The sequence below is a fragment of the Castanea sativa genome, chromosome 4 (assembly GCF_040712315.1).
Source record: "Castanea sativa cultivar Marrone di Chiusa Pesio chromosome 4, ASM4071231v1".
Classification (NCBI taxonomy): domain Eukaryota; kingdom Viridiplantae; phylum Streptophyta; class Magnoliopsida; order Fagales; family Fagaceae; genus Castanea; species Castanea sativa.
Genome location: NC_134016.1, coordinates 45,041,263 through 45,058,689, shown reverse-complemented (window position 1 = coordinate 45,058,689; position 17,427 = coordinate 45,041,263). Strand labels below are relative to the sequence as shown.

At 34.6% G+C, this 17,427-nt stretch overlaps 2 protein-coding genes and 1 pseudogene across 2 annotated transcripts; all 3 read right to left on the bottom strand.

Annotated features, from left to right (window-relative positions):
- The window catches only part of LOC142632991 (cytochrome P450 71A3-like), a 35,516-nt pseudogene extending 31,446 nt beyond the window's left edge, over positions 1-4,070 (bottom strand).
- A 2,501-nt stretch (positions 4,071-6,571) lies between these two features.
- LOC142631292 (cytochrome P450 736A117-like) lies at positions 6,572-10,475 on the bottom strand. The gene is made up of 2 exons (XM_075805433.1): positions 9,385-10,475; positions 6,572-7,417 (listed from the first exon to the last, which is right to left on the bottom strand). Exons 1-2 carry the CDS (start codon positions 10,342-10,344, stop codon positions 6,806-6,808), a joined length of 1,572 nt encoding a protein of 523 aa, XP_075661548.1. The 5' UTR covers positions 10,345-10,475; the 3' UTR covers positions 6,572-6,805.
- Positions 10,476-11,895: 1,420 nt separating this feature from the next.
- LOC142630771 (cytochrome P450 736A117-like) lies at positions 11,896-15,856 on the bottom strand. Its single transcript, XM_075804820.1, has 2 exons — positions 14,848-15,856; positions 11,896-12,613 (listed from the first exon to the last, which is right to left on the bottom strand). Exons 1-2 carry the CDS (start codon positions 15,820-15,822, stop codon positions 12,002-12,004), a joined length of 1,587 nt encoding a protein of 528 aa, XP_075660935.1. The 5' UTR covers positions 15,823-15,856; the 3' UTR covers positions 11,896-12,001.
- Positions 15,857-17,427: the final 1,571 nt, after the last annotated feature.

The window sequence follows — 17,427 nt, the reverse complement described above, 5'->3', positions numbered from 1 at the left end:
GATGAGCACATGGGGCCGGGGTGGGATTTTGGAATTGGGGGAAGTAAATGCACATGGGGAGTGTGCTAGTGCAACTAATAAACAATAATTTAATTAACCAATAATTAATTGGAAGAAGCAACTAATAAACAATAATTAATAATGTAATTAACCAACACATTATAAAAGACAAAAAAAATAAATTATGTTAGGCTAAACAACAATTAATAATTTTATAATTAATGAAACAACAATATAACAAATTATAGTTTATAAAAGACAAACAATAATGAAACAACTAAATAACAATAATTAATATTTTTATTAATATTTCAAATGAACTTATAGTTTATTGTTTATTCTTTTGCTAGAATTATGGACAAATATTTGATAAGAAAACCACATACCCAAGATTCATCTCCTGTGCAAGATTCATATTCATCTACTAATCGAATTCATGTTGACTTTAACTTAGAAAATCTTCCTTCAGATCCTAGGCTATGAGAAAAGATATCATCTTATCATCCTAATAATCATGATGAAATAAGACGATATTATTTACAAAAAGACCCTTGTCAATCTGTTTTCCAAAACCATGATGATTACCCTTTATCATATTTTTTTGGAAAGCCCCATCGATTTATATCCGAATGGTATGTAAATAGAAAGTGGTTGGAATATAGTATAGACAAGGATGCAGCATTTTGTTTATATTGCTACCTATTTGGGAAAGATATTGGTAAGCAAAGAGGAGGTGAGACTTTTGTAACGAAAATATTCAAACTTTGGAATCAGAAAGAAAAGTTAAATTCCCATGTTGGAGGAATTAATAGTGCTCATAACCAAGCTGTCAAGAAGAGTGAAGATCTAATGGAGGAAAAGCAACACATTCAAAGTGTTTTGGTTAAGTAATCAAATCAAGATAAAATTGAATATTGGGTTCAATTAAATGCAATAGTTGATTGCATAAGCTTCCTTTTATGTCGAGGATTAGCTTTTCGTGGTCACGATAAATCTTAAGGTTCAAGTGATAAAGGAAATTTCCTTGATCTTTTATAATTTTTGGGGGATCACAATGAATCTACCAATGAAGTGTTGCAAAAAGCTCTGAAAAATTGCAAGCTTACTCACCATGAAATTCAAAAAGACATTGTAAATGCAATTGCACGTGAAACATCCAAAACCATCATTAAGGATCTGGACAATGGGTTCTTTTCAATATTAGTTGATGTGTCACATGATATCTCAATGAAAGAGCAAATGGCTCTCGTTCTTCGTTATGTGAATAAAAAAGAAATTATTATAGAGCGGTTCCTTGGTATTGTACATGTAGCAAGTATCATTGCTTTGTCACTCAAATATGCTATTGAATGTTTACTTTGTGAACATAATTTGAATTTATTGAAAGTACGCGGGCAAGGTTATGATGAGGCTAATAATATGCTAGGTGATATCAATGGTCTCAAAACTTTAATTTTAAAAGAGAATAAGTCAATATTTTATGTCCATTGTTTTGCTCATCAACTTCAATTGACACTTGTTACCGTCTCTAAAAATCACATTAACATTGATGAATTTTTCTATGTGGTTAGTAATTTAGTAACTGTTGTTGAATGCTCTTGTAAGAGACGAGATGCTCTTCGAGATTCACAATTTGCCAAAATCAAAGAAGAATTAGAGAATTGTGTACGTAAAAGTGAGCAAGGTTTGAATCAAGAGACAAATTTTAAACGTCCTAGAGATACACATTGAGGATTATATTATGGGACTATTCTCAACTTGATTTTGATCTTCTCTACTATTGTTGATGAACTTGAGATTATTGAAGAAGATGGCCTCTACAACCAAAAAGTTGAAGCTCGATCTATTATGAGGTCAATTCTATCTTTTGAATTTGTCTTTGCTCTACACTCGATAAAAAACATTTTAGGGATCACAAACGAGTAGTCAATAGCATTGCAAAAAAAAAAATCAAGATATAGTAAATGCTATGAATCTTGTTAAAGTGTCTAAGCAATGATTGTAAGTGATGAGAGATGATGAATGGATATCTTTATTGACTGAAGTGTCTTCATTTTGTACCACAGATGATATTCCTATCTTGAACATGGATGAAATATTTGTAGTTAGTGGAATGCTACAACGCAACACCCAACAAAATACAAATTTACATCATTATCATGTTGAGCTATTCTACACAGTCATAGATATGCAACTTCAAGAGCTTAACAACTGTTTTTCAAAGACGAATACTGATTTGGTACTTTGTATGGCTTCCTTGAATCCAAGTAATTCATTTGTAGCTTTTGCTAGACGTATCAACTTTTCCTTATCAAAAGCCACACATGCTAAAAATGTAATTCATTTATGGCTTGTTTGAATCCTAGTAATTCAGTTGTGGCTTTTGCTAGACGTATCAACTTTTCCTTATCAAAAGCCACAAGGAAGTTAGTGCTTCAAGAGTAAGTGAACTTGCTGAAAAGTTAGTAAACATAGCGAAGAGACTTATCCATTAGTTTATTTGCTTGTGAAGTTAGCTTTGACCTTTCCTGTCGCTACTGCAACAGTAGCAATAAGTTTTTTAGCAATGAAATATATAAAGAATGAACTGTGCAATCGAATGCAAGATCAATGGATGAATTGATAGGCCAAAAATGTATTGACCCCTTGTGATAGATTAATTAATTAATTAATTAGTCAAGTTTAATTAATTAATCAATTTAACATGCAAACGCATGGTAGTACAAACAAATCACCAATAAACTAAAATGCAGCGGAAAATAAATTGACATGGTGATTCGTTTACGAATGGGGAAAACCTCCAAGGCAAAAATCCCACCGGGTGATTTTAAGGTCACCACTCCCGAGAATCCACTATTATCAAAACAAGCAGTTACAAGTAAAGAAATCTCAGTACCTTAGACCAACTTACAGTTGAACCCTTACCCCAATACCCAATTGGACTTGTTCTGTAGTGACAATCTCTCATTTTCAATGCACGGCTCCCAGTACATGACTAACCAATTGCGTGGATCCCAGTACATGACTTCAATCACCAACTTGAGAAAGATGTTAGTTGCAAAGTTCTTCAGTTCATCCTCACAATGAAAAACAAGAAGATGCTTGGTTACAAGACCCTATGGTGCACAAACATAGCAACTTCTTCACAAAGAGATGAACTAGGCCAAACTTAGTCTCCGGTCACAAATTACTTGAATAAACTTTGCTCAATGCTTGTGTAACTTGTGTCTTCTTTGACGGACCTTAAAATAATCCTTTTATATGTCTAGGGTTGTGAGAAAAGAATGTCCAAAGACATATCAACGGATTGGAATCAAAACAGATCTGAAAAACTATTTTTCTTAAACCTCAACAGCTAAAGGTGTCGAGATGCTGTCGAGCAGCTGTCGAGCTTTAATGTCAGGCACTTCTCAATTACATAAAAGAACGACATATGTTCTTAACAAGTAAACCACATATGTCTTAACATGAATAATTGTTTGGTTGTGTATATTGAAAGAGATGTAGCTTGTAGCTTTGATAATAAGACTATCATGCAACGATTTCAAAATATGAAAACTCGTAGAAAACAATTGTAAAATTTATGTATTTGCATGTTTGTTTTATTGTTGTTGTTGTCAATATATAAATTTTTTTTTTATTAGATTGTGTAATTTATGCTTCTTAAGGAACACCCTAAGAAAAATTCCTAGAACCGCCACTGTATCGAACATGCTTGATTTGGGGCAGTTTGCAAATTTTAGGTCTTGGGTCTTCATTATCTCTTGGGCAGCATCAACAAATGAGACAACAAGGACTGGTATGCTGCCAAAGTGAAGCAGCATAAGAGGGCCATGGCTTTAAGCTAAGGTTTGGAGTGAGCAGTGAGGCTGCAAGCCTAGTTGGTGAAGGTTTCCAATGATTGGTAGCTTTGGTGGTGAAGGTGGTGAGTCTTTTTTGGTGTTTTTGTTTGGAAGGAAGGAGGACCATTTGAATAGGAGCATGAAGATGAAGGCCAAGATGGTTAAAAAAAAGGGTTGGAGCAACATGAATGTTACATTTGGCACTAAAAATTGCTGGAAATTTGACATTTTCTTCTCTCTTTTCCGAGCAAGTGTATGTTTCCCTTGTTGATGTTTCATAAATTTTCAACTTTTATATCTATACTATTATTTAAGGGGACTCTCTTGTTTGGACTCTTCATTTTTTAGTTCAAAAAATGCCCCTACACCCCTATATTTAAGTAGAGACAAAACTAAAGGACAATCCGGTAAAAATGCGACTCTATCTCCCACTAAAATATTATCTAAAAAATAAGACCACTTTTTTATTAATTTTCAAATTACTTTATGCACTTATAAATTAGATTTGCAAAGTAAAATTATATATATATATATATATATATATATATATAATAAAAACACAGTTTTTTTTTTCTTAAAAAATGAAGTCTTATTACACGCTTTGAAACGCATATAATAAGGCTAATATATATAAAATCGCTTTGGATGCTCACGTCATGCCCAACCGCCCCCAAGAATATTATCAACATGAATGTGAATATGAGTCAGAAAGTGACTAATGATACATCAATTCACAGGATACGAACGCGACGTGTGGATGCTAGACACGTGGAGTGAAAGGAAGGAAAATACAGACTGGGCATGAGAATGTTACACGCTAGAAGGTAAAACACGATATGTGTGTGATGCACCTCAATTTGAATTCCACAAAAATGTTTGAATATATGATTAATATTCCAGCACTTTATGGTGGTATATTCTCTCTTTCTATAGGTTTTGGACACAAATGTTGTTTTCTTGTATAGTTACACCATTTCTCCTACTAGTTACCGTTGAATATTTGGCTCCTTAAACTTTGGAGGCACATAGAAGTGAGTGAGTTCACTCAATTTGAATCTTGATTTGATGATTTTCTTGATTAGCATGACTCTTCACAGATGAAATTTTTTTCCCATTCTAAGAGAGAGACTTTACAAAAATTGATTCATGATATACATATGAAGAGATAAACTATGAGTCTTCCCTTAATAACGTTGATGCAATATCACGAATTTTTATATACATCAATGAGATTATTTATATATCAAAACTATTGAAATATATATATATATATATATATATATAGTTATATTTCTAAGTTTTGTTTGAATTCAATGGTGAATTTGAATATTGGATAACAGATGATATAAGAATTAGGGTTGTCTATTGGTGCTAAGATAATTAGTCATTACCATACCACATATGATAAAAAGTTGAGGTTGGTGGTGGCAATTTTCTATAGTGTATTTATAAAAGTCATATTAAAGATATGTTTTTAAATATAAATTATATACTTTTGGTGAAATAAAAAAATTATTGATATATTTATTTTAGACCCCTTAAGTAAAAATTTCCAGTTGCACCAATATTTGGCACTTGCCTTCTTTCCTTTACATAATTTTTCTAATATTGAGACATTATAATGTCCCTGTATTTTTGTTATTAATGCATACATTATTATGTAAATTTAAATTTTTCTTTCTGATGTGAAACTTCATTGCATTTCGGTTCAATATTTATTAGGTACTATACTCTTTCATTTATTTCTAAATTCCATTCTCATGCCAAAATGGAGTGGATAACAAAGAGAACACTGCAAGAAAAATATATTTTTACCATCAAGTTGTACACATCATTTCTCATCACTCAATTAGTTGACATGAATTCCATAAATAATAATAATAAGAAGAAGAAGAAGAAGAAGAAGAAGAAGTTGACACGAAAGATGGGCATAAGCCCAGTAAAGAGGGGGCTGTTGGGAATTTTATTTATGTGCTAAAAGATAGGCCACCCATACTCTTTCAATTTCTCTCTCTCTCTCTCTCTCTCTCTCTCTCTCTCTCTCTCTCTCTCTCTCTGTGAATTTCTCTAGGGTTTCACTTTCGAATCCATGTTGCTATGAGATTAGTACTTCTTTGATTTTCTCACATTGATATGATTTTGGGATATATTTTCTCTTTTTTTTCTTTTTCTTTTTTTTTTTTTGTTCTAATCTCTTATGTGTTTTGATTAATACAATCTTCTTTTATATTTTTTGGTTCTTTCAGATTGGATTTGGTGATTGTAATTGAATTCATTTTAGGTTTCTGATAAACTTTTGGTTATCATTTTGTTTGCAGGGAAATTGATAAGGTGATCAATAGTTTTAAGACTTATAAAGAGATCAAATTCCTTTTGCAATCAACAATTGAAGAATAGCTTTCAAATGATTTTTTCTAACAATGCTTCAATTCAAGTTCATTGAATTTATACGTTCAGGTCTCTCTCTTCATCAGCCAATTCTCTATATCTCGCCTTAGCATACATTGAGAATTATAGAAACAATTGTTGTATCAAACTTGATAATTTTTTCTGGGGAAACCAAATTAATAAAACATATGTTGAATATATATAATACAATATGTGGCAACGTAAATGACTTTATATAGGCTTTTTAAATGTTGACACAAAAAGATTGCATCAACCAAAATGTTGACATGGATTCAATCAACAAAATATATGTGTGTGTGTGTGTTTTGACATGGAAAATATATTAGTTACTACCAAATAATTTATTTTTCATGTCAAATGAAGATTTTAGGCGTCACAATTTATCACATCACGATGTGGCAATGATTTGATTATGCAAAAAATACGCTTTTTGCATAATCTTTATGCTTTTAAAAGTTCAACACTAAATGTCGTTTTTCTAGTAGTGTAGATCTTTCTAGCCAAACTTAACTTGGGGATTCTTCTACTACTAATATGTATTGTGTCTATATATATTAGCCAAAATATGGAGTTGCAATTGCCACGAGAGGAAATTTTCTATGAATGGCAAGACCGGTAGATTCAGTCATGTCCAAATCCTTTCCTATTGCTCCATCAGGCAATGTCCATTCAAAGTTGCGCACAAGATTTGCCAAAACAAGCTCAATAGTAGTTATGGCAAAGGAAATTCCAGGGCATCCCCTCCTTCCTGCTCCAAATGGGATCAATTGGAAGTCATGTCCTTTAAAATCTATTGAAGAAGTTAAGAACCTTTCTGGTTGAAACTCCTCTGGTTCGTCCCATAACGTAGGGTCTTTTCCAATTGTCCATGCATTGATAATGACTTGAGTGCCTGCTGCGATATCATAGCCATGTATTTTCGCATCTTGAATTGATTTTCGATGAGTTAATAGTGGAATAGGTGGATGAAAGCGAAGAGTCTCTTTGATTATTGCCTTCAGGTAATGCATTTTATCCAAATCATCCTCAGTTATGTCCTTTTTGTTGCCAACGATCTCTCTCACTTCATTTTGCACCTTCTTCATCAGCTCAGGGTGCCTTATGAGCTCTGTCATTGTCCATTCTAACACTGTGTATGTAGTGTCAGTACCAGCAGCAAATGCATCCTATAACAAAATACGGTAAAATATTAGAGAAAGTTGTCAATATACATGAGGAAAGAGTGTGAAATACCATAACCTCCTACACTAATATAGACCCTTTTGCAGTCGAGCATATTTTCTTTCCTTTTCTTTTCTTTTCTTTTTTTTTTTTTAATCTTTTCTTCTGTTTGAAATTAGGCCATATGGTATTACTAGTCATGTCCCTTTGTTGACCATTCTAAATTACCCCATTTAACTCCTCATTAGCTTGACAGGTAAACATTTTTGCCCAATTTTGGGTGGAAACTTTTTTTTTTTTTTAAAGAAATTATTCTACCCCATTTAAGACATAAGATTAATCTAAAAATAAATAACAAGCTGGACACAATAAATTTTTGTAAATTAACAATTATTGTTCATTTTTCTTTATAAAAATCATTTGTCATGTTCAGAGGTTCCACTTTATAGTTCACTTCACTAATGGCAGTACACCTGTCTCCTGTTTATAATTTATAAAGTAATCAAAGTTTAAGATGAAAAATAAAAAATAAAAACAGACATGTCATAATGCTGCAGTTTGTGGAGTATAAAATAGAATAGTGAAAATGGATCCGAAATTTTTTTTTTTTTTTTTTTTTCTGCTTATCATGCCACTGGCTACTTTTGCATGGAAGTAATTTTTCACCTTTTTATTAAAATTAATACAAACTTTAAGCATTCTCATCATCTATTTCATAAAAAATACTATTTTGACATGTCAAAAATCTATTTTATTATTTTACCACATTATTTTACAATATCTCATTTATAAATATTTTATCTTTTCAATTTTATACATTAAAATAATATTTACTACACATTAAAATTATATATTTACTTAAAACCCAGCAATATGTCATCACATAGCTATGTGGCGGTAACCACAAACTAACAATCAACAACAACCGCCGCAACAACAACCACCGCCACAAACTACAACCACAATCAGCGGATTCTTCGACAAATTCCAAATCCAAAAACCAGAGAAGGAAAAAAAAAAACTCAAAATGTTCAACAAAACCCCCCACCATACACAGCATAGCCCGCCACCACCATACCCAAGCACAGCTCATAATCACAATCACATGGAATCCACAACCGAAAAAAAAAAGGGGGGGAGATCATAGTAGATCGCTTCACGGCGACGGCCTCAGCGGTGAGGCTGAACTCCACGGCGGCGGGCTGTGAGAGTGACAGGGAGGCCGGAATAAAAAAAAGATAGAGAGGGAGAGTGACAAGGAAAAAAAAAGAGATAGAGAAGGTGCAGAGAGAAAGTGACAGAAAAGAATAAAGGGGAAAAAAAAATGGGAGAGGTGGGGGTTCTGGAGAAAGAAAGAAGAAGAAAAAAAAAAAAAAAAAAAGGGAAGAAAGGTGAGAACTGAGAAGATGAAGTGAGGCGGAGAAAGAAAGAAAAAAAAGAAAGAGAGAAGAAAGAGTCATAATTGAGGAGAGAGAAATGGAATAATTTTTTTTTAGTATAGTTATCCGTACCGTTTTATCTTTTGAAAATGTGCCGTTCATATACTAAAAATTATGAAATTTGGAACAATTTACTAGAAGAGTTTTTTTGGTATAGAAGAGTTTTTTTTTTAATGTTTAGTGTGTTAAATGTTTGGCATTTGACCCAAGGAGAATGCTGTAAGTACCAGATGTCTATGTAATGTAAAAAGTGTCTAGTAATCAATGCCTATTTATCTTTTACCTCTAAAAAAATGTAGTAATTTGGACATAATCATACTTCCCATGCAACGCTCAACAAACCCATTGGTGATTCATAAACCATAACCTGAATTATTTAAAAAATCACATGATTCAATAATTAAATTATGCGACTAAAAATACTTGTGGACAAATTTATAATTCGCCATTTAGTGAATTGCAAGAAATTTCCTTTTGAAGCTGAAATTTTCCCTTGATGAATGAACACACAGAGGGAGAGAGAATTTTCTTACCAGGATTAAAGCCTTAATGCTAACTCTATCGATAGGGAAACCAATCACGTTTTCCTCTTGAATCCAAAGCAAAATGTCTACAAAGTCTTTTCGGTCTTCATTTTCTTGACTAAAACCATGGTCATGATCCCCTTTCTTCTGACAATTTATATGCTCTTCAATTACTCCTTCTAGAAATTCATCTAATTGTTTAGCCACTTTCTCTGCTTTGGCATCCAAGCCATTGACACGGCTCAACCAGGCAAGCGATGGAATATAGTCCCCCACGTTGATAGCACCCAACAAGTCCCCAAACTCCCCGAGAAGCTCCTTGAATTTCCTTCCACCTTCCCCTTCACCATACTTTCTTCCCAAGGCGACCCTACATACTACATCATTAGAAAGCTTTGCAAATATTTCACTCAAATTCACAGATGAAGAAGAACAGGACTCTTTGATTTTGTCAATCATCAGGAAAGTTTCCTCCTCTCTCACAGAGCAGAAGGACTGAACCCTTTTGTTACTTAAAAGATGTAGCACAAGTATGCTTTTCGTTTGCCTCCAGTACTCACCATAGGGGGCTGTAGCCACATCTTTGCAATTGTATAATAGTTTCTCTGCTATGCCTGATTTGGGTCGGTTTGCAAAGTTGAGGTCTTGGGTCTTCATGATCTCTTGGGCAGCATCAGCAGACGAGACAACAAGGACTGGTACGCTGCCAAAGTGAAGCAGCATGAGAGGGCCATGGCGTTGAGCTAAGGTTTGGAGTGAACGGTGAGGCTGCAAGCCAAGTTGGTGAAGGTTTCCAATGATGGGTAGCTTTGGTGGTGAAGGTGGTGAGTTTTTTTTGGTGTTGCTGTTTGGAAGGATGGAGTACCATTTGAATAGGAGTATGTAGATGAAGGCCAAAATTGTTAAAACAGAGGGTTGCAGCACGAAGGATGTTACATTTGTAACTAAAAATTGCAGGAAGTGTGACATTTTCTTCTTTCTTTTTCGGGCGAGTGTATGTTTAAGCTCTTGGGATCTCCCTTATTGATGTTCCGCAGTGATTCAACTTTTATATCAAAAACGATTATTTGAATATATTTGTAGCCACTGAAAATTGTCTCAGATGTTACTCAAGTGAGATCCAGATAAGGTAGTATGATGCTCGACACGTGAAGTTAAAACTTATATCACGATGGGATCCATCTCAGCTATTGAGCTCCACTAAAACTTGATGAATATCTGATTATTATCCGCATCTTTTTCATGGTGGTACCCTCTCTTTCTTTAGGTAAGTTTTAGCCACAAATGTTGTTTTCTTGTGTTGTTACGCCACTTATCCTGCTAGCTGCTATTTGTTAGTAATGAATACATTATGAATAAGCTGGTGAGTGGTTTTACTTCATTTTGAAAGCAATTATTAAGTTATAACCTGGTAATCTTTGCTCTCATATTCTTGGTGGTTCCCGTTAATTAAATTTATGATTGAGTCTATTATGAATATGAAATGAGAGAATATTGAATTATCACATAATAATTATTTTCGAAATGAAGTAAAGCACTTACTTCTATGTGCCTCCAAAGTCAAAAGAGCTGACGATTCATACAGAACCTAATAATTTTCATTGGTTTAAATTTTGATTTCCTTAATTAGCATATGATTCTTTAGAGACTGGAATTTTTCCAACTCCCAGAGAGAAAGTTTATGAACAAAAGTTTTAGGCATTGCTTTATAATATTAATTTCATTGGTTACAAATGATATATGCATATTTGAAATGTTAATTTGAGAATATAAATTAGTCAAAATTCACATTTTTTAAGAATAAAATCTCATCCAAAATAAATTTGAACAATGTTTATTGGTAGGGTTCATAAATGTTTTGGAAAATCCTATTTTAAAACATATCAAATTGGATTGTATCAATGGAATTTGGTTAAAAGTTGCTAGAGTGATGAGATTATGATCTACTTAAAGATGATAAATTGATTTTTTTTTGCCCATGTCTTTTACATCATAATGATTTTTTTAGTAAAACTTGTCTAATTTGGAAGTAGACATCTAGAGTTTTAAAATGGACATACATATGACCCAATTTAGATTTGAAATAAGCTAAATTTGGTTATTTGAAATTTGGGACAACTATGTTGTTTTCAATAATTCACTCATGCTTCCTAGACTCACACTCGACCAAAGCTGCAACCGACTGTAAATCAACTTTTTTTTTACGAGATTCCTTCCAGAGTTTGAATTTCTCATTCAAATCACAAAAGTCGTTAATCCTTATGAGTGAGCTCCGTGGTTGTATACCTCCATACAGTTCTTTGGAGTATCGGAATTGTTTTGGTTATGAATTAGTTCATTCGTGGAGGAAGTTCTATAAAGTGATTATAAAGTTCTAGTGTCATTGTGCTAGCAGGTAAACATGTCTTTTGCTGAGGTTACAAGTCAAGTCTAGTCTAGCTTTCATTAGTCCTTTTTATCGCTGTTTCTCTATTACTGATTAAAAGGAACAAAAAAAATAGAAAATAAGTGTCGAACAGATTTTTGGGTGACAAAACATTTGGAAACTATTTTTTAGAACAATTTTTCAAAACAACATAAAAATAAGCTATTACTTATTTACTTTGCATAAACACTATAAAGAAATTTAGCAAGAACTTGGAGTTGCGACAGCAAGTAGAGGAACTTTTCTGTGAATGGTAAGCCCAGTGCATTCGGTCATGTCCAAATCTTCTCCTTTTGCTCCATCAGGCAATGCCCAATCAAACTTGTGCACAAGATTTGCGAATAAAAGGTCATTGGTAGCCATCGCAAATGTAATTCCTGGGCATCCCCTCCTTCCAGCTCCAAATGGGATCAATTGGAAATCGTGTCCTCTAAAGTCTATGGTAGAATTCAGAAACCTCTCTGGTAGGAACTCAGTTGGATTGTCCCACAATGAAGGGTCTCTTGCAATTGCCCATGCATTAGTGATAACCATGGTACCAGCAACTATGTCATATCCCTTTAATTTAACATCTTGGGTTGATTCTCGAGGAACTAGTAATGGGATTGGAGGATATAAGCGAAGGGTCTCCTTGATCACAGCTTTCAAGTAATGCATTTCCTCTAAATCATTCTCAGTTATATAAGGCTTGTCTTTGGCAATTCCCCGAACCTCACTTTGCAATTTCTTCATGACTCTAGGGTGCCTTAAGAGCTCTGACATTGCCCATTCTAGGACTGTGTAAGTAGTGTCAGTTCCAGCAGCAAACATATCCTAGAAACCAAAATAGTAAAGAATCTATTGTTATAAAAAATAGTTATTTGGTTAGAAAAGAGGGCCAATCATGTAAGGGCAGAAGCTATGACTTATAAGCATTCAAGTATTCAACAAGGCAGTGAAGCTGAGGATTGATTGTAATGGGTATTGCAGAATTTGTTTTATTTTAAAATGGATTAAACTCAAAGAAAAATAACTCTTTTTTGTGACAAAAGAAAAGAACTAAATGGACATTTGATGTGAACACTAGGTAAATGAATATGATATAATTTTTTTCAAGTAAACAAATAAATTATGAATAAAGATTTTTTTTTCTTTTAGAAAATGTGTACGTACATTTTATAATTGAATATTTATGGATACTCTTAGAACACTTATTAAGAAGACTAGGTGGCTCTGTGTTAAGCATATTCAAAAAAGGGGATATTGCCCCTTACTAATTATACAAGGAAAAGTGGTAGGAAGACTTTGAGTTGTATGTTATAAGAGCTGCCATAGGTATTGCCCCTTAGGAATACACGGAGGCATTGTTCTAGAAATTAAAGAACCGTGGAATACTGTTAGCTTGTAATAAAGTACAAGCAACTTGGAGTAGATAATGAGGTAACATTTGTAAGTAGTCTATTAGATAGAGACTAGGGATATGAATATATCTCAATTGTAAACATTAATTCTATACGGTGAAAATTTCCTTGGAATTAAGGTTAACCTTCATAATGGTTTTCCTTGGAATGCATCTAAGGTTTTCCGTTTTCCACTTAGGCTGCGTTTGTTTCGACGGTAAACGATTTCAGGAAATAGTTTTACGCGTTTTCAGATGTTTGGCAGGTGCGGAAAATTTGGTCAAATGGAAAATAGCAAACATTTGACTGTAAAAAAGGGCATCTGATCCGGAAATCCTTTTCCATTCGTATTTTACCTTCAATTGGATTCAGCCCTCATTTTCCCTCTCGCCTTCTCGCTGCCTCAAGTCAAGCTCCAGTCAAGCTCCACTCCCTGCCTCAAGCCGGTCCGAGCTTCACCCACCGTCCGACGAGCGCCGCCACTCTCCCACAGCTCCGGCCCACCGGACGAAACCTCACCCACACACCTCCGATCCCCACACAGCTCCGGCCCACTGGACAAACCCACACCCACACACCTCCGACCCACTTTACCAGCCCACCAACGGCGCGAGATCGCGCCATGACCCAGCGCGAGATCGCGCCATGACCTACCGCGAGATCGCGCCGTTGCACCCTGGCACTGCGATCTTGCGCAGTCGCACCCCAGCACCGATCGCGATAGCGCACCCCAGCATCGCGATCGCGCCGACGCACCCCAGCCCTCGCGATCGCGCCGACGCACCCCAGCCTTCGCGATTGCGCCGTCGCACCCCAGGATCCTTGATCGCGCTGCCTTCGCGATCCTTGATCGCGCCTCCTCCTTCGCGATCGCGCCGCTTCTCTCTCGGATTTTAGGATTTTTTTTTTTGGGTTTTGTTTCTTTTGTGATTTTACTGAGAAATGATGATAAATATTTGATTGGAAGTTGAGAAAATGTGAGCATCAAGTAAAAAATGTATTTTCTATAATATTTTCAAGATCACAACCAAACACCTGAAAATATTTTCCAAAGTATTTTTTAAAATGCCACCAAACACCTAAAAATATTTTCCTTTCCGGAAAATATTTTCTTTTCTTGAAAACATTTTCTGGAATTGCTTTACTTTCGAAACAAACGCACCCTTAATCATCAAATAACATGTGTTATTTAATTTACTGCGTATTGCAATTTATTGGGTGATTTATTTAATTTGTGGTAATTATACGATAATCATAATAAATACATAATAATTGGTTAATGTGCAAGGTTGAATGATTTCATCTAAAATCAACAAAGGGGTCTGAATCGTCTTTTCAAAGAGAAATTAAGGATCAGAATAAAAAGTTATATAATTTTCTATGGTTTGAATTGTTTGAGTACCTAAAGAAAGCAAAAGAAGACAAATTGAGGAAATTACCTATTTCTAATTACTTTTTATTTATTTTCCTTCTACCAACTTTCTTTCCGGGGGGCTCAAAAGAGAAGTTTTAAGTTATTTTTCTTTTCCCTATAAAAGTCCAATTAGTAATAACTAAATGATAGAAAATAAGAGAATTTAAAATTTTACAATCTTTTAGTGTAAGCCTCTTCTAGCAAATTAAGATCCGACACACATGTACCACACAAATAGAGAGATAGAGACTTACCAAGACTAGACCTTTGATGTGTTCTCTGTCAATGGCAAGACCAGCTGAGTTATCCTTTTGGATCTCAAGCAAAACATCTACTAAATCCTTTTTATATTCACCTTGATTACTTCGATCTCCATTGCTCTCTCTTTTTACTCTATGCATTATGTGTTCCTCAAGTATGTCTTCTATAAACTTGTCAAACTCTTTAGCAACTTTGTCCACATGAGCATCAAAACCATTGATATGATATACCCAAGCAAGCGATGGGATAAAGTCCCCCACATGAAAAACACCCAGTAGTCTCATAAGTTCTCCCAACAATTCATTAAACTTTCTTCCACCTTCATCTCCACCATACTTTTTCCCAAAAGCCACCCTACATATCACATCATTAGTAAGGTTGGCAAACAATTCGCTTAAATTCACTGGCAATGACAATGAATAAGACTCTTTGACCTTCTCAATGAAAAAGCTTACTTCTTCTTCTCTTACAGCTCGAAAAGATTGAACCCTCTTGTTACTTAAAAGCTGAAGGACACAAGTGCTTCTCATTTGTCTCCAATACTCACCATAAGGAGCTGTTGAAAGATCCTTGCCTTTGTAGAGAAGTTTATCAGTGATGCTTAGTTTTGGTCTTGTTGAGAAGATAGCATCATGTGTTTTTATGACCTCTCTAGCAATGTCCGCGGATGAGACAACAAGAACAGGCCGACTGCCCAAGTGAAGTAGCATTAGGGGGCCATGGCGTTGAGCTAGAGTGGCGAGGGAGCGGTTCGGATATAGGCCTAGTTGGTGTAGGTTTCCTAAGATTGGAAGCTTAGGTGGTGAAGGAGGTAGGTTTTTCTGAGTGGTTGTGGCTGTGGAAAGCCATTTGGTGATGAGGTGCGTAAAGAGAAGGAAGGGAAGGGTGTAGATAAGCAAGGGATGCCATTTGATGAGGAGTGGTGTAATGAGAAGGAAGGAAAGGTAAAACATAAGCAAGGGATGCATAATTGGGTTTATCTTCTTGCAATGTCTTGCTTCCTACACCAACATTTTCATGTTACGCATATATACACATCAAAAATTCAACTATTAATTATTAAATACAAATTGATTAAGATATTAGAAGTCGGTTGAAGTAGGAACCTAGTAATAGTCGCACCCTTTATGTGCTCCACAAAAATAGATTAAGATATCAGAAGTTGGGAAATTAAATAAAATGGGAGTTGGTAATTACTAATTATTAAAAAATAAAGTCCATCTGATCATTGAATAAAGAATTGTCACCGACTCAAATACAAGCAATTAAAAAAAAACAAAAGACCCCATAGATCCGGTCTGTGGTGTGATATGATATTGCATCGTCGGTGAAAGCTATATATTAAAAATTGATATTGATTAAAAATTGGTCGTGATTTTAAAAATCGGTACGGTAAAATCAAAATAAATGGTTTATTATATATTTGGAAAAATATATTTGATATCATTGAGTGAATTTGTGAAATCAAAATACTTGTGCTCTACTTGACTCTATTCTATTGTGTATTATGTATAATTGCTTACTAGATGTGTAGCTCACCCTATCAATTACAATTTTCAGATTAAAGTTTAATTGAGAAATAGAAACTTTGGATCTCTTTGTAAGGTGCAAGGTAGAGTATGAGAGTTTTTAGGTGACATTAATAATGCTTGAAGATTTTAAGGATTTTTAGTTATTTTTATTTCACTTAAGATTTTACAGTATTTGGAGATTATTTCTAAATTGTGGATTTTAGTATTGTAAGAGATTTATGAAGAGCATTGTTTATTTGGAGTTTACTAAATTATTGAAAGCTCAGATTTGTGCTAAAACACAAGAGCTTGTTTAGACCCCAATTTTAAAATTACGGCTAGATTGTTTTTACTCTAACTTATCTAAGTGCGGAACAAAAGTAAATGAAGCTCAATTACCGGATCTACTCTAATGCATACATATGAACAATAAACAATAAAAGTAAAGTACAAGAGTAAAAGAAGAGAGATGCAAATACAAGATAACACCAAGACATGTTATCGAAGAGGAAGCCGAAGAACTCGGTGAAAAACCTCTCCGCGACCCTCCAAGTCGAAATCGATTCACTAATAAATAAGTTGGAGTACACAAATAACAAAAGACCCTCCAAGTCTAGTCTACCGATGTATTTGAGCCCTCCAAGCTCCTGCTACCAACAAACTTCTCAGAGTCTTTTCTTCACTAGCTTTCCGGATCTCGCAATACGTCCAATTGCATCTGCCAAGCCTCACCGGCTTCTTTTGGCAAATCCCCAAAACTTCCCAAGCTCCAAAACACTCTCTACACTCTGAAAAGGTGTGGGTTGTGCTTGAGTACAAAAACCTCCTTTCATGGTATGACAATGGAAGAGGGAAGGAGAAAATGCTACAATGATTTCTCACTAAAGATGAGTCGCTCTCTCTCTAAAAGATGGGCGTGTTGTGTTGTATTGTAGAAAACCTATCTAGGGTTTTTCTCTCTAAATAGCCTCTCATACATTTGTGGGTAATGAGGGAATATAGAGTATGAGTGAAGGGTAAGAAAATCATACTTAAAAATTCTCCAAGCAGAATGTTTCGCGA